The sequence below is a fragment of the Crocodylus siamensis genome, chromosome 12 (genome assembly GCF_052110815.1).
Source record: "Crocodylus siamensis isolate JL-2025a chromosome 12, ASM5211081v1, whole genome shotgun sequence".
NCBI classification, from domain to species: domain Eukaryota; kingdom Metazoa; phylum Chordata; order Crocodylia; family Crocodylidae; genus Crocodylus; species Crocodylus siamensis.
This window is the reverse complement of record NC_143406.1, coordinates 44,678,454-44,702,301: the sequence shown is the minus strand read 5'-3', so window position 1 is coordinate 44,702,301 and position 23,848 is coordinate 44,678,454. Positions and strand designations below refer to the sequence as shown.

Below are 23,848 nucleotides of genomic sequence, written 5' to 3'. Positions count from 1 at the left end.
AAAACAGGAGGCTTTTTGCTGTTAATATCTTCCTGTACCTATGCTGTCAGTGTCTCCTGCATTTTAGATTCTAGAGGTGAAAATACATCCTGTCAAGAGAATTGAAGTATAACCTGAAAGCAAGTGAGACCATCTTCAAAAGCTGTTTTAAAGAATTGCATTTTAAGATTCTCTAGAGTGTAAAGGGCAAAGTTGTCAGTAATATCTCTCTACTTGAACCAAAATTAGCAATTCAGTAATTAGAATGAGAAACTTGCTAATTATAGAGGCAAGAGATCAGTTTCTGCACTTTTTTTTTTTTTTTTTACTGTCAGTTTTGAAAAGCCACTGGCTGGACAAGCCACCTCTTGCTTTTTTGAAAGGCTGGGTTCTGAGGTTCCTTATTTGAGAGAGACTAATTTATTCTGAATGCTGCTGTTCTTTTTGGATGTAGCCCTTATTAGTGCTTAAGGGAATTTTCTTGAGTTGTTTGATATTGGGAGCCATCTCCATGAAAAACTCCCTTTCTTCCTAAATAGTGGCCATATGCATGGAATTTACTCTTCTGCTTTAAAGCCTTGTTGCTCCAAAGAATCACAGGAACAGGAAGTGATCATGGGTTCTGTCATCTCCTTACTATTTTGGGACAGTTTTTACAGTCCAGTGGCATGTGCTATCTGGTCTGGGAGTGCTGTTGCATAGTCTAATAGATCTCATTGTGAGAGATTTTTCTGATTCATTGTAACCATTTTCTTTTTTTCTTTTTTTTTAATGTCCTCGCTTTACATCTTTTTATATCTTCCTTGGGGCATCCTAATTCTTTTCTGAACAGTATTTACATCTTTCAAAAACTCTCTTTTAACTGAGCCTCTTTTGAATTGCATAGCAAAGCCATCCAGATTTAGTTGTCAGGGATTTTTTTTCCTTAGATCTTATCCACTAATGTTGCTGTTGTCTGAGCTCCATCCAGTTTGTCAGTCTTTGCGGTAATGAGGTGTTCAGATCTGCATGCAGTTGTAATTAGGATTAGGCCTGTGCAAGTAGGCAGCTATTTGATCCAGCCGCTTTGGATGCCAGCGATCTGATCCAGAGCTCTGGACCGGGTTCCCGCTTCGATCCGGTCGAAGTGGCACCGAGGCTTCAGCGCTGCCTCAGAGATCCAGCCATAGGGTATAATGGGGAATCAATGAAATGTCTATAACTTTGTTGTTTTTGTCTGATTTGGATGAAACTTGCAGGGGTGGTAGCCTCTGCTGAGAGCATGAAACCTGCCAAGTTTCAAGAAGATTGGTGCAGGGATTTGGGGGGAACTGTACCCCAAATTCTTGAAAGCAAAACTCATGTCACGTTGCTAATTAACTCATAACAACATTAATTAGCAAGGGTTAACACCTACAAAACCACAGACTAAGGAGAGAAAATAATACAGACAATCAACTGCCCTAAGACAGACACAGTCAGTTGCACAAGCACCCATGTCCCAAGTTTTGCCTGTCAGCAGCTGGAGGTGCAGGGCCCCACAATCCCTTGCACCGATCTCCTCGACAACTGGCAGGCATTGTGGCCACAGCAGGGGCCACCATCCCTGCAGCTTTCATCTTGCTGCGCCTTAACACACACAGTGTCACCTGTGTCATGAGTTCTGCTTGTCCACAGCTTGAGGTGCAGTTCCCCCCAAACCCCTGCTCTTACCTTCTTGAAACTTGGCAGGTTTGGGACCTCCACAGGGGCCACCACCCCTGCAGTTTTCACCCCTGGGTGGTGTAACACATACAAATGATGTGAGTTTTTTGCTTTCAAGAATTTGGGGTGTAGTTTCCTCCAACCCCTTCACCAATCGTCTTAAAATTTGGCAGGTTTTATGCTCTCAGCAGAGGCTGCCACCCCTGCAAGTTTCATTGAAGTGAGACAAAAAACAACAAAGTTATAGATATTTCATTGATTCCCCATTATACCATATGGCTAGATCTCCTAGCGGCTCTGAAGCTTTTCCGAACCCAACACTTTGATCTGGACATGCCCTATGATGTGCTTTCACTGCCCTGTGATGTGCTTTCATCTATGTAGCCCAGAACTACATTGACCTTTCCATTAGTATACAATACAGTATGATGACTAATGTCTAATTTGCTTTCTGCTATAACTCAGAAGTGTTTATGATTTATGTTTCACATGAATCTCTATTTGAATAATTAGGTTCTTTGTATCACAAATAAATAAAACTATTTTCACCTGGGTTAATAAAAGACGCTTGTGTCCATCACGGTCACCTGCCTAACTTGGTGCTGTTGCCTTGTCTACCTTAGCACCATATTCATTCAGCGTTTTCTTCCCTTTGGAGTAACATGTTTCAATTTATGCTACTAAGATGCTCTAACATTTTTTTTCTTTTCCTCTTTAGGGACCTTAATAGTGTCAATTGTGACGAACTAGGACCTCTGCCACCAGGCTGGGAAGTTAGAAGTACAGTGTCTGGAAGAATATATTTTGTAGATCATAACAACAGAACCACACAGTTCACAGACCCAAGATTACATCACATCATGAAGTAAGAACCTTGCATGATAGAAAATTAACCTCTTAATGTTAGACTTATGAAATACCTTAAGAATCATTTACTTTTTTTCTTCATAATCCATACATTTAATGCAGTAACTATTTGGGGCAAGTGTCTGTTTTATTGAACTTACAACTGCATTAGAAGGTATTGTTAGACTGTCAGGTTCATAAAGCTCTCTATGTAATTGGCTCTCTAATGGAATGTCATAACCCTTCACAAGCTCTCAGTCTTGGAAAAATGGTAAAAAATATTTCATCACTGCCCAGTCAGCACTCAATATTACCCAGGTGACATGCCTTTCAGAATCTTTTTGCTGCATATCACTGCGACAAAAGAATGAATTGGGAAATACTGCTGATCTCCATTTGCATATGTGCACACCCTTTAATTCCTTATAGCTGCCAATTAATGGTAATGGGGTTTATAGTGTATTCTTTAATTAATTCATATTTCACTTGTGTTAAGTGTCAATGGAAAGTGGGCCTGACTAGTTCTTCCATCACCGTTGCGTAGCACGTGTCTTATTCTTATGGGTATAAACATAAGTATTTTTTTTTGTTTCATTCAAAGCCATCAATGCCAACTGAAAGAGCCCAGCCAGCAGCCTTTGCCTGTCCCAAATGAGGGGTCATTAGAAGATGGTGAGGAGTTACCTGTACAAAGATACGAAAGGGACTTGGTACAGAAGCTAAAAGTCCTTAGACATGAACTCTCTCTTCAGCAACCCCAAGCTGGTCACTGCCGCATTGAAGTGTCCAGGGAAGAAATCTTTGAGGTATGTAGCTTTGTGCATTATGATATGCAGATGTGGAGAGAGAGAGAGAGAGTGTCATTTCACAGTGTATGGCGTTCATTTTTTCCTGCCCTCAGACGCACTGACTGAAGGAGGTGGAAGCTCTTGTACAACAGGCTTTTCAGGTGAAGAGAATGTCAGCAGCTCAGGTTCAGATGTTGACTATTAGGCGATGGTGTTATGGAAATATGTTTAGTACATACAATGTAAGAGGAAGTCTGTTAGCGCTCTTACTTTTTTGTGTAGCCTGGTTTGCTTCAGTGGAACCTGTATACTTTACAGCAAAGTTCATCATTGAAAGTTCTCGGCTGCTCTAATTTTAGATATCATCCATCCAAACTCACATCAATGACAAAATGGTTTTTCTCGTGGGCATATTCCTTAATTGTAATTCCAGGCCATCTCTGTCACTTTGACATTTTATGACTTGCACATTTCAGCCGTGTAAAGAGTAGCTTTAAGGGAGTCTCGCGTGGATTACATTAACAACGGTTGTATGTCAAAAAAACAAATCCAGATTGATTCAGAATTAAAACAGGTGTATATTTCCTTCTGTTTAACACTAATGGGAACATAATTGGAATACACGTTGACTGTGAAAGATATGACTTGATTGCGCTATGGTTTATCTTGTTTCAAGTAACAGTATATTTTGTGGTGGGTTTCTAAATATGAAGAGGAAAGACCTGTCTTTTAACTCTGTACATTTATATATAGGAGTCGTATCGTCAGATAATGAAGATGAGGCCAAAAGACTTAAAAAAGAGGCTCATGGTGAAATTTCGAGGCGAGGAGGGATTGGACTATGGAGGAGTGGCAAGGTCAGTCCTCATATGGGATGTTTTAATTGTGAAATTGTCTTTAGGGGGGCTAGTGGCCCATAGCTGATTGTAATAAATAAAGAAAAGAATCTGTTTTCTGATTTGCTGCTGGAATTACTAGCAGCTCCTTTTACCTTTCCCTGTTCCCTCTCCCATAATAATACTTTGATGTGTCTTCTGTCTGCTTAAGTTTACCTTCCTCTTTATGATTTTTCTTTTAGCTTTGCCTTTGGGCAGTCTTTCTTTGCTGATTAATGGCCAATCTGCATCTTAGTTGACTGTTGGCTTCTGGCTGCACCTTTTGAATACTTCAGATTAAAATTTTGTTGTCATCTGACTCCTAATTATTTCCAAATCTGAACTCCTTTGTTTGTCCATAAGGGTCCTGCTCTCGGTGTGTATGCACATGCACATGCACCTTGCATATGCAAGATGGATGTTCTCTTTGCTAGTGGTGTCCAGTGGGTCCCCTACTATGCCCTAGATGCCATCTTCCTTCCTCTAACCAAAAAAGTAAAGGGCAGACTGGGTCCACCTTTCTCTTGTCTCTAGAGCACTAGAACAGTTACTGATTTCAGATGAGTTCCTCTAGCTGAGTCCCTCAGCTTCAGCAGTGAAAACAGTGCCTGCAGTAACCAACTGGATTCACTGACAGCCTTTCCTTTGGCACCAGCTCTTTGGTGCCCTCAGTACGTAGTGCTTCCGTATCTTTTTCCTGGTACTTTTGGACTCTAAGAGGCCCAAGCACGAGAATTGCCCTGTGTGACTGATGCATCAGCAGTTCTGGCAAGACTTTCAGTCACTGCAGGCACAGTCCCTTGATATCATCTACTTCCACTAGCCAGATAAAAAGAATTGAAAATCTGAAAACAGGTCCAAAACCAATGATGACTTTGTTTCTGGTATGCTCAGCCTCTGTCACAGTAGGGGGCCCAAGGGCACAAATCATACACATCTAGAGTTGGATTTTTTCCCTAGAACCACAAGGTGCATCAGACAGAAGGGAGAAAACAGCCTTATGTGAGTAATTCATCACTGGACAAACAAAGGAAGTCCAGAAACCTTGTCTTGCCTTTCCCCACACACTTCTCTTCCTCCTCCTAAAATGCCTTCAGGCTCATTAGTAGATTTGCTAGGGATAGTGCGTATCTTAACTCTTTGCTTGTTCTCAGAGGTGTAAGTGTAGCCCAGCTTTCTCCCTTCACTGCCTCTCTCTACAATGATTAAAACAGCTGAAGAATGTACATTGGGCAAGCTTGCTCTTTCTTGATCGCACTCAGTTCCATTATTTAGGAAACGGGTGAAAAGCATGAGTCATAATTATATTACTCCAGTTCCTTATTAGTCTCTCTCACTGATGCCAATTCCTGGATGATGCTTCCAGAGTAATAGTCTGCCTGGAAATGAGACGGACACTTTTTCAGGCTTTGAAGTGAACTTTGTTTCCTCTCCCTGCCCCACTCCCAGTGAGGCGTACAGATTACTAGGCATTTTATCCAATATTTAAAATGAAGTGGTTTAGAATTTGATAGATTTTGTATCAAATGTATTGATAGTGAAACCTGTGCTGTTCTGAAGCGCTGCTTTGTTTGACAGAGAATGGTTGTATTTACTGTGCCATGAAATGCTGAACCCCTATTATGGACTCTTCCAATACTCTACAGACAATATTTACATGCTGCAAATCAACGCAGACTCTTCTATCAATCCTGTAAGTATTAGCACTGGGGAAACAGCATGCTAGAATAGGAGCTTAAACCACTGCTTCTGTGAATTTGTCTGACTTAGCAGAAGAGAGTAAACAAAAATACACCAAATTGGGATAAGACCATATTTACTTGAATTAAAGATGGGGACTCCCCCCCTGGGTTTTGACCTTGTGGGGCAGAAAGGCCCTGATCTTGGATTTGGGTACAAGCTGGGGACAGGCAGCTGCTGTGGTTCTTGACTCTGGCCCTGACCTGGTCTTGGGGTCAAACTGAGATGCAGCCACTGCCTCTCTTCTCCCCCAAGACCTTTGGGGCAAAAGTTGCTGCCACTGCAACCTCTGCTGCATGGCTGGGTGAGCACCAGAGTGACCATGTGCTCTGTGCAGTGGGCTGGTCTGGAATCGGAGCCAAAGGATAAGAGGGAAGGGGAGGCACAGGGAGGTGCCAGGGAATGTAGGGTCTGGGGTACACAGGCAGCAGGGGAGGGAGAGTGGAGGGACACATCACAGGGGGGCAAGGTGTAGAGAGACAATCAAGGTGGGGGGTCAGGCTGCTTGACTCCCCATACCATCTCCCCTACCACCTGCCCCCCCCACTGCTTGCCCCTTTACTTCTGCTTGCTCTGCTGCCGCAGTGGGGGAGACATAAATTCAAAATGGCCCTCCAAAAATTAGAATTTATACATGGAAAATTATAACACATTCATCCTTTTTTTTCCTTCCATTTATAGAATCTAATTATTCCAAGGTGGTCTTAAATTCAAAATTGTCTTGGATTTGGCTAAATATGGTAGATAATGAGTTTTAGATTGAAGATTAGGATGTTTATATGGAGCCAGTGAAACCCAGGGAAATTGAATTTTCTTTCTAGCTGTATTGAAACTTTAATGTGATGTTTGGTGAGAATTTTTGGTACTACATACCCAATTCTGATACCTTATGAGTGAATGAAGATAATCTTGACCAATGAGAGTTTGGGGAGATATTAAAGTAGTATCACTTCCTGAATAAAGTCCAATCAGTGAATAGTGATACTGTGAACCCCACCCTCTTGGCTGCAGGCAAGTCGTTGTCTACACTGATTTCTAGCCATTGGTGCATTACTGTGGACCTCCCCCCTCTTCTCCTACCACCACTCAGTATAGCTAGGGTTTTATACCAGTGCAGCATAATTTCCCTGGCTGCAGTTAATTCATTGACTAAGATCTTGCTGTTGACCTGTTCTCATAGCTGCTCGTTGAGAGGAGGATGTACTGGGAGAACTTTGGCAACAGGCTGAAAAGCAGAATCATTCTACTTCTTGAAAACCAAGGCAAACCCCTCAGCCTGAAAGGCATATGGATGGGTAGAAACTAGATTAAATAAGCCCTTGGCTAATTTTCTTTAGAAGAAATTAGTGATAATGTCTAATTGACTAAACAAATACAAGCTTGACAAACATTTGATGTCTTTGAAACTTCCCTTTGCTTGCATTTATTTGGGTTCCTCTCCCTTTTGGATTTCAGCCCTTTGAGACAGAATATGGGAAACCTAGCCAGAAGTTGATTTAGTTAATGCATTGGGTATCATCTGCAACATCCAGTTGTTAAATGGCTCTGACATTTTAGCAGGGGAAATGGTGACCCTTGGTGCCCAGAAAGTTGGTTGTTAAGGTATTACTAATGGCATAAATGTAGCCACGAGGTGTCAGCACTGGGCTGCTTTTCCACTGAATGATTCTTTCTTTTTCCCCTGCAGGATCATTTGTCTTATTTCCATTTTGTTGGTCGGATAATGGGTTTGGCTGTGTTCCATGGACACTACATCAATGGGGGTTTCACAGTTCCCTTCTACAAACAGCTGCTAGGGAAACCCATTCAGCTGTCTGATCTAGAATCTGTTGACCCAGAACTACATAAGAGTTTAGTTTGGATTTTGTAAGTACTATTTATTTGTAGCCTAAATTGGAGAAGACTTGGAATCAGACCTCCTTGGTGATAGTAGAATATTCTACTAAAAGAGATCCTGCATGGAAAGCAGATTCTGGGGAAGGAGAGAACCATATAAACTGATTTACCATCCTGCTGGTTTTGTATCTGAGAACTGAATGTACTTGTTTTTATAAAAGCTTTTCCTCCCGGCTCAACTCTTCTTGGGAGATCCTCCAGTGAGTCATAACTTGACACTGAGGAAGGTTCATTCTTTACTTTGCAAATTATTGATAACCAAATCCAGCATCTGTATGCAGCTGTGAGGGATGAGCTGTGAGGAAGCATGTTCTTGTTTGTTAACTAATGCATGCTGGAGGCCAAATTCTGACCTCATGCTAATTTAGTTCTCTTGTAACTTGAAAGGAATTTAATCTAGGTTTGTATGTATGCAGCTTAGAGCAGAATTGGGCCCTCTGTGTTTGACAAACATTTAGATATTCTTGGGTCTAGTCAGATATATTTGGAATTCTTTCAGAGTTTTCTTGGTCATAAGGAAAAGCATTTTTATTAGCACAGTACTAAATTTAGGTAAGAAAATTGTCTCCTTACTAGCAGTAGGTGCCACGGTCATAGTGAAAAGGAAAGGTAGTGTGTTATGTTGGGCTTCTGAAAACCCATTAAGCTATTTATAATTTTGCAAATGTTACATTTAACATTTGTTAAAGCCACAGTTGGACAACTATTACATTTAATGCATAGTAAGTAACTTCCTTTGATTGCTGAGTTAGTAAGTGGGATTGGTGTGCACCAGCAAATACTTTCTATCCAAATCTTTTTATTCTGTGCCTTTTCATTGACAGAGAGAATGACATCACCCCAGTGCTGGACCATACTTTCTGTGTAGAGCATAATGCTTTTGGGCGTATTCTACAACATGAGCTCAAACCAAATGGCAGAAATATCCCAGTTACAGAAGAGAACAAGAAGGAATATGTCAGGTATCACAAGGCAAACTGCTTCTCCAAATGTGATGAGAGATTTGGAGAATATAAGAATTCTTCATGTAGTTCTCAGCCATGAAAAGGGCCCTAAATCTGAAGGATCAGTTGATCTTGATCTTTTGACTTTGGGCATTTTTGTTGGCAGATGGTTTAGGTACATAGACCTGTGGATTTTTATGGCTCGGAGATCAATCTGATCAAGTATTTTTAAAACTTCTGCAGGCTCCCCACCCTCCATCTAGCATTGTGGGAAGAGGAGAATGGTTATGACCTTTGCATTGAGAACCCATCCTCTTGCCCAACCCATCCCTTAATGCAGTCTGTGGGATTTCATCCAGTGCCTCCTATGCAGCGCCCCATAACTTGATGTAACTAGACCCCATCTCTTAGAAAAATGTCCAGAGAAAGTTTGAGATCCCATCTATCTCAGGTTTATGAAGCAGGTTCATATTTCTCCCTTAGTTGTATATTATATGTATTAACTCATTGGTGCTGGCATTGCCTTCTGTCCTGTTGCTGGAAATAGATCAACTGAAAATGTTATCAAAAGCGTCTCGGGATTAGGTTTCTTTGCTAGCATTAGCAAGAAAATGTAAAGGGGTAATGGAAAGTCATCGTTTTCTCACGTCTTTATAAATTAGATGTTTTTCCAGAAAGTTGGGCATTGGAGGAGGAGAGACAGATAGATAGGAAGAAGCTGTTTGCTAGGTAGAAAAATGCCTTTTTGAGGCATTTAAAACATCAGTTCACTACTTTTTTTTCAGCCTAGGAATACAAATCATTTTAACTGGAGGTGTAATGCTACAAAAAAATGCAATGACCTACCATGGCTGATCCACAATAACTAGTTGGGCTGACTTCTCTCCTCTAATTGTGTACAATGTAGTCATCTTTTATACACCTTCTTGGCATGCTAATGTAATTTAACTGAATGCTGCAAAAATAAAGCGCACCTTGGAAAAGGCTTACTGCCTGTTTTGTGTTGAAATGGAACTATTACAAAAAATGGACTGAAATGTACCATTTGAAACCACATTAGTTCCTTGACACTGTGCTAAAATTATTGAGTTCTGCTGATTTCTCAGTTTTGCTGAGTGTTACATCCACTATACTTCTTACCACCTGTTTTGGGCTTTTACCAGGTTGTACGTAAACTGGCGATTTATGAGAGGAATTGAGGCACAGTTCCTGGCTCTCCAGAAGGGCTTTAATGAACTTATTCCTCAACATCTTCTAAAGCCTTTTGACCAGAAGGAACTTGAGGTACCTGTTATATTAGTTCATGATAACTTCGTTTTTTCATCAGAATGACCTGTAAAGCGAATATTAATGTAAAAATTGTTTTGTCTTCTATTCTGATGAATGAGATGCCAGAAACTGTCATTTTTAATCAGTTCCCTGTTTGCACTAAAAATCTTTTCTGTAATGTGTTGTACAATAGCATTATGGAGGGGACTGTCTAAAACAAGACAGCAGCAGTGAATGTTTCCTAACCAAGGACCAAAAGGGGACAGGACCAGTCTGAGTGGAAATGCAAAGTATTGCAGACTGGGACAACCAGTGCCAATGGTTAGCTTTGTAGCGCTCTCAGAACAGCAATTGTGTAACTCGTTTCAGGTAGTGTCATTTATGGAAATGAAAATAGAAAATTTTAAGTGCGAGTTGTAGAGTGAGACATTTACTTGTCTTTGATTAAACCTGAACTGTAACATTTAGTGATCTTTGTAATACCAACCTAGTATTTGCTGGGTTTTAGTGTACTTGAGTTGCTCTCTTAGAAATAAAATATATATTCTCAACTAGTAGCTTATGGACCATGGGTGGGCCTGGAAGTACTTGCTAGCAACTTGTGGTCTGTTAACTAATCACATGGTGCTCACTTTTTTTTCAGTCTGCTCAATAGTCTTAAATATTTTCTGTTTTGACACTGATTGTAGTTGCCAGAATAATGTTCATGGGTCTGTATGGGAAGGAAAGTGGTCCAAAAGCTGTAGCATAAGAGAGCCATTAAAACAAAATAATTGACAAAATGTGCTCTGGATTTTAGCCTTTGATTTTTTTGGGGGGGGGGGGGGAAGTATAGTATGTTATTCGTTTTAAGCAAATGCCTCCTTGGATTAAAAAATAACTGAGCATATTTGTCACTCCAGCTGATTTGGTCTATAGTACCTTCCTCTTCTCAGTCCTCTGCAACTGATATTCACTTGGGAAAGAGTTCTGAGAAATTTGACCACTTCTATGTCAAAAAGAGACTCTAAAAGTTTGATATAGGCTCTGCACAGTTGATGCCAAATGCAAAGAACTTTACATTTTTATTAGATAAATTATTATGGAATTGAATGGCTGTTTGCTGTAGCATGCAGGGCAGGGATCTGGTAAGATCATGCAGAATAAGCAGGGCCAGGTTGTAGACAGTACAGGGATGGGAGTCCTTCAAAGAAAACTTGGGCATTGTGTGCAGTGATGCATGTTATTCAATAGGTGCTATTCTTTTTCTAAGTCTCTGTCACTGATCTGGTGGAAGAACGCATGGTCCTTTTCAGATGTTACATACAATAACCAGCTGGCTCTGGTTTCTTATCCAAATCCAACCTAATTCCACTTGCAGTTTCAGTTGGAGATACTATTATTCCCTTCCTGTCCTGAATTATTTTGCATCATTCCAAAGTACCACATGCCAGAGAAGGGTGCGACTCATTGTGGGCTAAATCATTTGTAGAGTATATCCCAATTTGGAAAGTGGCTTGGGTGATGGGGACTGTTAATTGAGCTGTCATTTCATCACCTGTTGAAAGTGTTTTTAATTATTTAACAGCTAATAATAGGTGGCTTGGATAAAATAGACCTAAATGACTGGAAGTCAAATACACGGCTGAAGCACTGCATGGCAGATAGCAATATCGTAAAGTGGTTCTGGCAAGCAGTGGAAACGTTTGATGAGGAAAGAAGGGCGAGGCTGTTGCAGTTTGTGACTGGGTCCACACGTGTCCCGCTTCAAGGTTTCAAGGCTTTACAAGGTGACTGATGTGGGGGCTGAGTTAATGTGCATTGAAAGAAGGCAGTACATGTTGTACTAAAGCCAGTACACAAGAGTGTCACTACACATGGTGCTAGAATTTAATAACTTCATCCCTGTTCTTGAAATTCTCAGATTGGTCCATACCTGTAGTAGTAATGAGCATTTTGGCAGTTATCCCTAAAGTGATGAGTTGGTAAATTTGTATTCCTTCCATCAAGTAGCAGTTTGACTTGAATGCACTGGTCTCCCAAGAAGGCAGCCACATATGTTGGTGAACCAAAATCATTGTGTATTTTAATACTGTTTTAAGTACATAAAATGTCTGATTGGGTCCTAGAAAGCACATACAGTTGATAGCATCACTACAGGAGCAGCTGAACTACTTAACATCTTTGTTTAAGAACAGTTTATGCCCTTAATGAGTTTGTAGCAAAACTATTAGACTTTGAATGTGTTTCCAAAAATTGCCTCTTTGCGATAACAAAATTGCAGGGCTCTAAGTGCCGTATGAATAAAGCTGTAATAAGTGCATGCTAGCTGAAAACAAATGAATCGTCACGCTCCGAATGTACAGCTTCATCCCACAAGTGCATTTCTTCTAGCCCTGGCACGTTGCTATTTTTGAGAATGTAGAAAATTAGTTAAATAAAACTTTGGCTGTTCTCTGGGAGCTGTGTTGGGTGGCGTCTTTTGTTTTTAACCACCTCACATTCTTCTGCCAGATCCCTGGAGTAATGCTGTAGAAAGTAATTTGTGCAGTGATCCTCTACTACCTTTCTGCTTGCAATGGGAATTGTGATTTTTATTCCTTTGTATTTGTAAATAGGAAATGCATTATGTATTAATGCTCTGTTGCTGAAGTGCATTAACTAGAATGTCTGTCTGTAAGGTTCTACAGGCGCTGCAGGACCAAGGTTGTTTACCATCCATTTGATAGATGCAAATACAGACAACCTCCCAAAAGCCCATACTTGGTAAGATGAAGATATTCTACTTGGCAGAACCTGTTCTCTCCTTGTGTGGGTTTAAAATCTTCCTCTTTGTCTCCATTTGTCCAGTGAAAAGTGCTCGCAGATAAAATGATGCACCTTCCTTTAAGTAATTTTCTTTGAAGATCGGGGGTGATCTGGTGGCCACCTATAAGTTTATCAAGGGCGCTTACCAGGATCTGGGGGACCGTCTGTTTACCAGAGTGCCCCAAGGGATGACAAGGTCGAACGGCCACAAACTCCTCCACGACCATTTCAGACTGGACATAAGGAAGAACTTCTTTACTGTCCGAGCCCCCAAGGTTTGGAATAGATTGCTGCCGGAGGTGATTCAAGCACCTACTCTGAACGCCTTCAAAAGACATCTGAATGTTTATCTTTCTGGGATCCTATGATCCCTGTTGACTTCCTGCCGCTGGGGCAGGGGGCTGGGCTCGATCTTCCGAGGTCCTTCCAGCCCTAATGTCTATGACATTATTCAGTAATTCTGTGTTTCTGGATGCAGCAGTATGAATCTATTTACATAGAAACTTAGAAAAAGGCTATTGTTAATACTGTGCATTTACAGCCTCGAGTTTCAAGAGAATCTGGGATTAGTTTTTGTAGAGACTGGCTCACTGTCGCATCAGGAAAACATTTTACTTGGTTGCCTAACTAGTGAAGCTTTCAGAACCTAGAACAGAAAAATATCCTTTTCCTTCTGAACTCCCATAATAAATTAATCACCTAATTGCTCCCAACATGAGCCTCATGCTTGAGACCAAGTTGCGTGTGATCCTGTGTTCCAGCCTGTGGATGCATTGCGTGAAACTATGAAACTATACTCCAGTGGAGTCTTTGCACCCTGGAACACATGTTACTGGTATGGGAAACCAGCTTCAGGAGCTCCTTCCCTAATTGTACATTAATAGGTGAAGAAACAACTGCATGTAACAACTGAACACACTGTAGGTTGGGATCTGCATCAAGTTGTGAAAGCCTTCTGTTTCAAATACTGAATTGGGAATGTTTGTATTTCTGTTGAAACCTTTTAACTTTACTCCATTAGATTTTGAAGCTAAACCTGCCAAGCATCTTGCCTGCAGATACTACTTTTTCTTCGTTTCAAAAACAGAAAGAGGCGATAGGTATTTTTAAGGGACCAGTTACCAAGTGACCATATTGACTAGTGAAATCAGAGCCCAAGTCCTGACTGAATGCTCCCCTCCAAGCCCTTTCAGAGCTCAAGTGCAGGTTCATTGACTTTAGGAAAAGAGGCAACATTATCCCTTATCTTGATCAATTTGACAGCTTAATGGCAAATACTCTCATGAGGCTGCTTTGTAGATCAGATCTTTGTGGGTAATCTAGGTTTTTGAAAGCAAAAAGTTTTGGATCGTGCACAGGAATATATGAACACTGTTATTTCTGCCCTTTGCAGTTTTAACCGAATCGACATTCCGCCTTATGAGTCATATGAGAAGCTTTACGAAAAGCTGTTGACAGCTGTGGAAGAGACATGTGGGTTTGCTGTGGAGTGAAGAAGCAACCAAAGGAAACAGATGCTAGCTCAAGGACCACCAAATCAAAAGCTAGAAGAAGCTTGCTGTGAACTTCCTGCTAAGCTGTCTGAAGCATTGGAACACTAGGCAACTTAAAGATGGGGTTGTTCCTCTCTTTTGTTGGTTGTTGGGGGTGGGGGGGCTTTTGTTGGTGGTTCTCAACCATACTTTTCCCTTTTTGTTACAATAATCCCTTCCCTGTTCTTCCATCCCCATAAAATGAAATGCAGCCAAATACATTGTTTGGTTGTGGTTACACAGGATATTCTGCTAGACTTGTAACACATATTGTGATAGGGTCAGTGACCTGTGGTCTTTTTATAGGAGTATCAAACAATAGCTCAGTATCTAAGTTTGGTTTGCTGAGGACTTGCAACTGGTAGGTGCACCTGGCTGTGTTTTGTCTGTAAAGCAAACTTGAGCCCCTTGTAAAATCCAGCAGCTGTAGAATATCTGACTGGCACTGGAATTCAGAACTGCGCATCTTACACACCTGGTCAAAAAGTAACTTTCTAGCAGAAAAATCTCCACATAAACATTTAACTGAAAGGCAAAGTAATTAAAGTTCTGCCTTAGCAGGAAGCTCTCAGTGAAAGCAATGGCTCACCTCAAGAAAAATGAAGGAATCCAGGACAACGTCAGTGGTATCATATCCTGTCTCTTCAGGTGTCCTGGTTGAACTTTAATTGTTTTGCACATGGAAACAAGTTTTCTTCTGCAGCTTTATTTTACATTGCTTGTCCGGTTTTAAGTACCTGGCAGAGAAGCCTGGTTAAGCAGGCAGCAACAGATAAAATTGTCAATTCAGTTCAATCAAAAAGCTGCGATTTCTGTGCCACTGTTTTATGACACATGGTGTGACTCAGTTTATTAGAGACAAGGAAATTGCTAACAATGAAGCTACTGGAACAAAGTTCCATTCTTAAGTCATTGGCCTTGAGGAGTATTTTTGAAAGTAGAGGTAAAAAGAAAACTATATAGCGAGTCAAGTCAGTGTAAAGCTATTTGAAGGATTTATGGCTTTAGTTCTATAGAAATGAAAATTTCTCTGAAAAGCTGTGTATGGCTATTTTTTCAGCTATCTGAAGCTAATGCTAAAGGTTAGCACTCTAACACATTTCTTGAAATGATTTCCCAGCATTAAGGGAAACAAAAGCAAATCAAGGAGCTGAATCACTAACTTTTTCCAGTTTGCACACCAAGATGAGGCAGTATTTTAACAAAATAACATGATTTCAGGAAGACCCAGTTAGCCATCAAACATGTCTAAACTTAAGTGAAACAGGCTTACTTGTATAGGACTTTCTTTCTTTGGCAAGCCTGTTTTTAAAGAGATTCATTACTGAAACATTTAACAGATGTAATGTTTATGGAATAGTGCATTGAAATTCAGCTGTGGGTCAGAGATGGTTCTTAGAAAATGTCTACTGGAATACCTTCTATTTTAACTTTTTTTTAATTGAATTTGATAATAGCTTTAAACTGTGATAGGACAAAAAGTTAGATACTTGTCAAAGTCCTGGAGCCTTTCCCCACTTTGTGTTTTATTTCCCATTGACCATAATTCTTGTAATTTGGTGTTGGGAGTGTGACGGTTGCATCTGAAGTAGGAATTTGTACCATTTTTTGAGATTTGCACAGTTTGGGTAGAACAGCTGATATGACAGGATTGAGTGAGGAAGGCATTCAGACAGGTGTTTTGTAGGGCTTTGGGAACCTAGTGACACTTGGGGACCATTTTTTTTTTTCCGTCTGGATTAGCAGGGGCTGGGAAAGGAATTGCATGACATGGTTGTAGTAGTGGGAAAGGGAAATGCAACTGTTTGCCTTAAACACCTGTGCAGTTTGTATTGGGTTACAGGTTTCCACTTGCCCTGCCTTTTTTCCAAATGTCTGTAAAATCAGCATCCACAGGGTGTTTTTAACTCTTTCAGCGCATTTGTTTGTGCAAGAAACCGTAGGCAAGTAGAAAAATCAAGACGGGTTGTTGCCCAAAACTATTCCATGCAGTCTCTCGTGTTGTGGATTTTTCACAGAAGGGCGTGGAAAAGAAATGGCATTTGCTCCACATAGCACACAGCTGGCTTTGCAAAAGCAAACAAGGTGAAGATGAGGGCTCTCGGAGAACTCTAGGTCAAGTGGCTAGGTCAACAAGAAAGTTGACAGGTGATAGTCCACGTGTCTCTCTGCTAGGTCAGTATTTTCTTGGCTGTACAAAATAAGACTGCATGAGGATTATGGTTTTAACGGTCCTTTTGTGTTTTTGTTTCATTTCAAAGCCTCGTAAAGGAACCTCTAATGTGCTGGCAGTGATGAGAGGAGGGGACTGACCTGTAAATTGCTTTAATGATACACCTTTTTTTAAAACTATTTCACCAGCACTCCTGTTGTGCTGTCTTTTGCAATTTTGTGCCTCTTAACTAATGATAAAGAAGGTAACTTTTTGTCTCATTCTGTTACATGAATATGTGAAGCAGGGCTTAAAGCTGGCTAGACGGACAGAATAAACCAGGGAGGTAAATAGGGGTTGAAAATGTCATGTTGTTCTGCTTAAGGCTGGCAGTGCCACATGCAGTTATGTGGGTAAGGAATTGTGAAAAGCAAGCAGGAGTTTTTAAGCTGTTTTGTCATTAATGCATCAAGGGTTTTTTTTCAGGCTGCTCCTATGACCTCTGACACCCAGAAACTTAAAGCACGTGCTTTCCCGGGGTATCTGACAGTGTGAACAAGATGGCACGTACCCTCTGAGAACTGTCAGGGTTTGAGCTGGTTGGTTGGTTGGTTGGTTGGTTTTCAAAATGCCCAAAGAATAAGGTGGAAAAGTCTGGTTGACGTTTCCCTGTCACACACCCTGCCTAGTGCAGGAATACGTATGGAGCAGCCCTATAGGCACTGAAAGGTGCAACATCTACATTCTCTGTCTCTCTCATACCTGTTCTAAAAGCAAACCTAGAAACTAGTCCAGTGGTACAGCTCTTCAATACTTGCCCTGATTACTTCTCATCAGCCTATACTATTCACTCAGGGATGCGTAGGAAACCACCACTCTGCTTGTGTTTTAAATCAGGAAGAAATGAGAGACTGTTGTATGAATGTTGGAGTTTACTTGGGCATTATGTTTAATGGAGCCATGTTTGAAAAAGGCTGTTTGTTGCTTCCAGTGGTGAAATCTGTTTTCCCAGCAGTACGTACTTTGTTCAAGTCCAGGTGGTGAAGAAACCCCCGAGATTTCATATTATTAGACCCAGCCACCTTGCCCTCTGTAGCCAGTGCCCAGGTTCAGTGCTGAATAGCACAGCAAGCTCCCAGAAACACAGTTTGAATCTGTTTTTTAATTTGTTAATTTTTGTTCCTCAACCACTTTATAATGTATTTTTTAATTTATTATTTTGTAATGTCTTGTTTAAGTATTGCTGCTATCCTTGTTATTCTTCCCACTGTTTTTATTGCAGATTTATTTTGTGAAAGTTGTACACTAATGTCTCATTTTATGTCTAAATCAAAGTATTTAAAGAAATACTAGTTCTATTTAATGTGGTTATGGAACCAGCTGGAATAAACAGTGATTGTATAGTAGGCTGGACCCAGGAGGTCATGTTCATTTTTGTTACATATGCAATAAACTCACAACTTTAAACAGTCGGTATCTACCATTTTGTCTGTCCCAGTGGCCATATGTGGAAGCTGTAAGTCTACTGGATAAGCTCATGATGACAGTAATGGGAGCTGCTGGAGATCATTCCCCTTTGAAGGGGAATGGAAAAAGAGCAGTAGGGAAAGTAACAAAATAGATTGTGATCCCGCTGCATCTGGTGCTAGCATGGCTGCATACAGGGAAAGCAGACTCGAACATGGTCTAGATGCAGGCAGTCTCTAGGGTGTTCTTCCTAAGATAGATAAAGCGTCAGTGATGACATGCAAATACCTTCATGCAGAATCTCTGCCTTGTTCTGAGCGCTGCAAGACCAGCAGTGAGGATAATCGTGGTAAATCTGTGTAGGCCAGGGCTACATTTGGCTTCACTGGGAACACAGGAGTTTCAGATGAAGCCCCCTTTCCTCAGATTGCATCTTTGTTTCATTATCTCTTTACCTTGAATGGTTTGGCTGGATACTTACAAACCCTCATCTGTGTCCTAACCTGTCTTTTTTTTGTGCGGTTTTTTTCCTGCAAAATCTCCCTTCTCAGGGAAACCAGATATTCCGCATGAATGGCAACAGGGATGCTAACTAATACATGATTTCCTCTATTTACTGATTATTAATATGTTACTTCTGGCTGTGAGGGAGCTTACGGCTGGGCCATAAGGCTGGCTATGTTGCTAGGTTAAAGGTGGGAGTGGGGGACTTGAAAGAGAGGCGATCCGGTTGTATAATCTTTCCTATCAAGACCTAAAAATAGGTTTGACTTTCATTTGTGTCGTATTATAAAACAGGGATCCTTTATCTGGCTTTCTCCCTGTTGATGAGTCAATTTCATGGTGTAAATCAAGTGAATCAGTTTGTAATGATTGTGGCCTTAGTTCAAGTGATGATACTTTTTCAATCAGGTGGTGAAGATTTAACCCCTTCACCAATAGTTTGGGGCAGCAAATTCAATCGGCTCTTCAATGCCCAATCAAACATTTTTTGTGGCCCATGTTGCCTTTCAGAATACTTTGCAAAATATTTAATAGTTTCCTTGGAGTTCTCTCAACATGCAAATCCATACACTGTAAAAGAATTATCTTTTTATTCTAAGTATAAGCAGCTGTCTTCAGCAACTGAGCTGTGAAGCAACTGAGGTAATTGGACTACCGTACTACATGAACTTTGTGAAGAGACAGTAGAAAAAACATAAAGGTTCTGGTAAAAGAAACTAGAGGGATAGTTCACTTGGCTTCAGTAATTTGCCATCTCTTAGGTCTGGTCCATAGGGAACAAACTGTTTGGGTTAAATTGTCCAGTCTATGGCTCCTTTCAGCACATCTGGTGGGAACAGATTCCTGTGTATTGGATCAGCCTTTAGTGAAAGTACCTCCATGTTTTTAGCTCTGGTGATGATCACAGAGTGCTGGCTGCAAACACACTGGACTGAAAAGAAAAGTTCAGAACCAGGTTCTGCATCAGAGAATCCTAAAATTTAAATGTTTGCTGCTGCCCCCTTAACGACCCCAGCTGTGAAACTCCCTTCTTCCAGCAGAGCAGCTGCTGGCATATGCAGCTGGTGGAGTAGGAGGATTCATGTGTCCCAGAGCAGTCCTGTTGCATGGTCTCAGGTGTTAAATCAGCAGTTTGCATTCAATATGGGGACATGGGGTGTTGAGATCCTGGTGATTTTTTAGCCCATGTTTTGAGGGGGTGTTTCCTGCTATCTATAGCTTTGAGGTGGCAGTGAGGGTATATCTAGTAAAGGAAGGGTTAACTTCAGCTGCTGGTGGAGGCATTTGGTCTTTCTAGGCTTTCATGGGCTAACAATTCTTTTCTAGATGGATCATCAGGCCAGCACTTGCCTGGACATTTTTGGAGCAAGGATTGCAGACAACTGGCCTTCTACAAGTAGGAGTGGTCCAACAGGTTTAAAAAAGGTTACTTCCAATGATGCACAGCATAGCCTGCATAGTTCTGCTTTAGAAGAGGTGGGTGAGGCAGCTGAGAGCAGAGGCTCCATGTGAAGCGCACTCTGGAACTCAGTGAGTTGGGGGAGAAAATGGTGCACACAACCAACCCAGCTTAACTTTTTCAAGTATCCCAGCCTCTAATTTGGTGCTTTCAGCACTGCGATCAGCTCTGTGGTGATGTTCAGAGCTGATACCTACAGCAAAGCTGGTGCCACTACCCTGGTCTGCTAGTGGCTGATCTGAGCCACTAGCGGGCCAGGTTTTGCAGTGTTGCAAGACCTGAGCTCCCAAGTTCTGTAGTTTCCCACTTTGACTCAGAGTGCAAACTCCTCTCCAAGTCGTGCAGAGAACACAACAACTACAGAAACTGCTGGGTCTAACTGTCACTCCAGGTGATTCTAGTCTGCTTGTGTTAGTCCCAACTGTTTAGATTACTCCTGTAACCATCTATATTTTTTATCTTCCCTTCTTTGCCCCCATCCCCTCTGAAGAGTTGCCCAGGATTCAGTGCACTCTGCAAGCTGCAACATCAGCCTGCTGCCCCCAATGGGACAGTCTCCTTCTAATGACTAATTTATTGCTTAATTAGCCATGACACAAAGATAAGTTCAGGAAATAACCAATGTCAGGAGAATGTTCTCTCTAATTGTTGCATGTGATTATTAATAGAGAGGGTTCTTTTCATGCTTAGAATTTGCATGACCAATGCCTTCAGCTTTTTTTTTCACTGGTTGCAAGGTGTGTGCTTCAGCCCAAGCAGGTCTGTTCTAGAAAGCTCATCAGAAGAGGTGGGAGAAGAGGAGAAGCCGGGGGTGGTGATAATAGAGAAGTGCGAGGAGGAAATGGTGAGGGGTGGGGAATCAATGGTAAAATGAGCCTTAAGAATGATAAAGGGGAAGGTGGTGGAGTGGAAAGGGGAGGTTCAGAGCCTGGAGGAGATGGCAGCGAAGGATGAGAAGGCACAGGGGAGAATGGGAAAGGGCTACAGAACCCAGGGGAGAGACTGCACATATGTGCCTACAGTGGCTTTTGAGATGGAGACACAGCCGGGCTTCTCGTGTCTGTGGCTAGCGTGTCCAGGACTGGCCCATGGAGTCTGCTCCTGGCTAGAGCAGGCAGTGTCTGTACTGGGGATGTTCTAGAAGCAGAGCTATCTTATCTTCTGAGTCTGCAGCAGAGAAAGAAGGAAGTAACAGTGCGAGAATCCACAAGAGAAACGATGCTGGAAATCGCAAAGGTAAGCAGAGAGCCCTACGGGGGTTTCCCAGCATGTGCAGTTTGCTCCATCTACCAGCAGTGCCCTTGCAGTTGGTGCTTTGAGCAGGAGCCAGCGATCGAGGCAGGTTGGTTCTGCTGCCACCATCGTTTATGGCCTTGGGCAAGTTACTTAACTACTGTTTGCCTTGGTTTTTCCACCAGTGAAATGAAGGTAACTGGCTGCATCTGCAAAGCAGAGTCCTGGCAGTGGCCGGGGCCAAGGCGGTGCTAATCATGGCTCCTCTTCAGAACCACGGATGCACATTCCCCCGGCCACTTCCAGGTGGTTTGGGACCCCAGCTGCCTCCTGCGCAGCTCTACGAAGAAGGGTCCTTTAATGTTGAACACGCTGGGTCACTGTTACCCAGAGACGTCTCGTTGCTGACCAAACACTTCAGCAGAGTTTTCCTGTTTCCCCTTAACATACTTGCAGGTTCAAGCATCCAGTAGGTTCTGATGTTTCTCCTCTAACCAGAGACTGGAGATAGACCCTGTATAGAGCCCCGACTTCCCCAAAGGCTTCCCCAAAACAATGCTCCTACCCCGGTGGGCCTACGGCTGCAGTTTACAGTGCCCTCCCTGGGTACCACAGCCAGACCACTAGATGTTTCAGACTGCTGGGAGAGAGGCAGGAGTTGTTCAGTTTCCCTCCACCCTTCTCTGCCTCCTAGCCCTAAATGCTTACCTTTTGCAGATCTACCTGCTGAGACAAGGCCTCAGCTCGAACTGGTAGTCCAAGCACAGCAGATATTATTCCATGTGCAGCATTGCAGTGTTGGTCACAGACTGTATTCTGCTTGGGCAGGCTTGCCTTATCGACTCATAGACTAGGATGTTAGGGGCTGGAAGGGACCTTACAAGACTTTTGCATCCAGCCCCCCTGCACTTAGGCAGGAAAGACGTTCTGGGGTCAGATGATCCCAGCAAGGTGGGTGTCAAATGCTTTCTGAAGATCGCCAGGGTGGGTGACTGTACCACCTACCTCGCCTGGGGACCCTGTTCCAGAACCTCAGCACCCAACTTGTGACGTTTTTTGGCCCCTGTTTTTCTTTGTCCCCTGCCAAAAGCAGCATATGGCTTTAAAAAAAAAAGGGTCAACGGTTTGGCAGCCAGTGCGCTGTGATCCTGCCTCTGAAGCTTACGGAGTGATCTTATGGCTGCCTTATGTTTTCTTTGTGCGTTTGGAAGTATCTGTTGTCTTGTCATAAACTGCAGCCAAAAGCCCATCAGGGCCTGAGCACTGTTTTGAGGAAAGTCGGGGTCTATATAGGGCCTATCCCAGTCGCTAGTTAGGCATTATTGGAGGAGACATCAGAACCGTTGTGCTACAGCAGACAATTGTTGCATTCGTCAATCCTGCATCCCAAAGGCTGTGTCCAAAGGCCTTTTGTGTATCACGGGGACTGACAGCATCAAAAACTAGAGAGGATGGCGAGAAGCAGGTGAAACAGAGCTGGGCGTCTCCGAGTCTCTTCAGTACAAGCAGTGACCTTCAAAGTCATTCAGGGAGCTCCTCTGACACCTAAACTTTCCTTTCCTTCTCCTTGCCAAGATCCCCTCCCAGGAAAACATCCCACCCTCCGAGAAGCTTTGATTTTACTTTGTTACCAGGTCCATGATCCTGGGGAAAACGCCTCAGCCATTTGCTCTCCTCTTTCCTGGAGTGGACGGAACAAGTTGCCATGAAAAAGCGAGTGTCACTGCTGCGATGATGTTCTCTCCCCTTGAGTCCCTCTCTCTTGCCTGGGCATCTTTGTGTGTCAGCGAACACTAGTCAGAGGTAGGGGCAGGGGGTTGCTAGCTTGCTGCCCTGTGAGTTCAGGAAGTGACGGGCAAGAGGCAGTCTCCATGGTGATGCCGTTTCTTCTTGCCAGCCTGAGTGATCCCGACTCCTGACCTGAATTGCTTCATGTCGCGTAGTTATTGCTGGTTCGGTAGCTTTGTGATGGGCAGAGATGCAAAAAAGGCAGAAGATGGAAGCTTAGGCACAAGCACAAATTGCTGCAGAGACCTCAACTGCTTCCGCTCCCCAGGAAATCCTGCCTTCTGCAGGTGAGGGGTTTGTGCGTGTAACTTTATTGCCCACCCTGGGTAGTGGAGTCCTTGGACAATAGGTCCTAACCTGTTGTGTCTCTTGGCACTTGTCACCGACTCCTGGCAACTTGCCACCTTGATGGCTGGTGAATGTGGGATCTGCCATGCAGTAAAATGTGGGCCTCCACCCCTGTTGCTAACGAAATAACCCCGTTATCTGTTCTACATAGGTTCTCCTCTCGCTCTCCCTGGTGCACTAGCCCCTTCTGGGACTACATCTCTGGTAAGTGGCAGAATCTTATTCCTGCTGGGGCTGGCCACTACCAGGAGATGCAGTGCTGTCTTCTGTGCCAACCTGGCAGGGGTAAAGATGCCTGCGTTGACGTGGTGGTCGGAATTAGCCTATGAATCACTGGTGAAGGTCTCTAGAAGTGTCACATCGCATACCATCAGCTTCCCAAACAGCTGCTCTTTCTGAACATTGGTGCGGCATTGGCTTTGTCTGCATCATAACGCAGCTGAGTAAGGTAAAGCGTTTTGAGCTCCAACACTTGTAGTCATCGTGCAAGTGGGTGTGACTGGGTCATTTTGTTTGTGCTGGTGACGGGAGCTCCACTAAGCACCAAATGTGCATGTT

General features: G+C 42.6%; 1 protein-coding gene across 2 annotated transcripts in view; it reads left to right on the top strand.

Moving 5' to 3' along the window:
- Positions 1-17,963, top strand: part of SMURF1 (SMAD specific E3 ubiquitin protein ligase 1) — a 55,549-nt gene extending 37,586 nt beyond the window's left edge. Inside the window, exons 9-18 of one of the 2 annotated variants that reach the window (XM_090023292.1) lie at positions 2,381-2,527; positions 3,110-3,314; positions 4,050-4,153; positions 5,750-5,864; positions 7,599-7,777; positions 8,632-8,769; positions 9,915-10,035; positions 11,588-11,789; positions 12,690-12,765; positions 14,201-17,963. In XM_090023292.1, the coding sequence (XP_089879418.1) occupies positions 2,381-2,527; positions 3,110-3,314; positions 4,050-4,153; positions 5,750-5,864; positions 7,599-7,777; positions 8,632-8,769; positions 9,915-10,035; positions 11,588-11,789; positions 12,690-12,765; positions 14,201-14,300 (1,387 nt within the window). In that variant the 3' untranslated portion in view covers positions 14,301-17,963. Of the gene's footprint in view, positions 1-2,380; positions 2,528-3,109; positions 3,315-4,049; positions 4,154-5,749; positions 5,865-7,598; positions 7,778-8,631; positions 8,770-9,914; positions 10,036-11,587; positions 11,790-12,680; positions 12,766-14,200 lie in introns of both variants that reach the window. The other variant, XM_090023291.1, reaches the window with a different exon arrangement.
- The last annotated feature ends 5,885 nt before the right edge of the window (positions 17,964-23,848 follow it).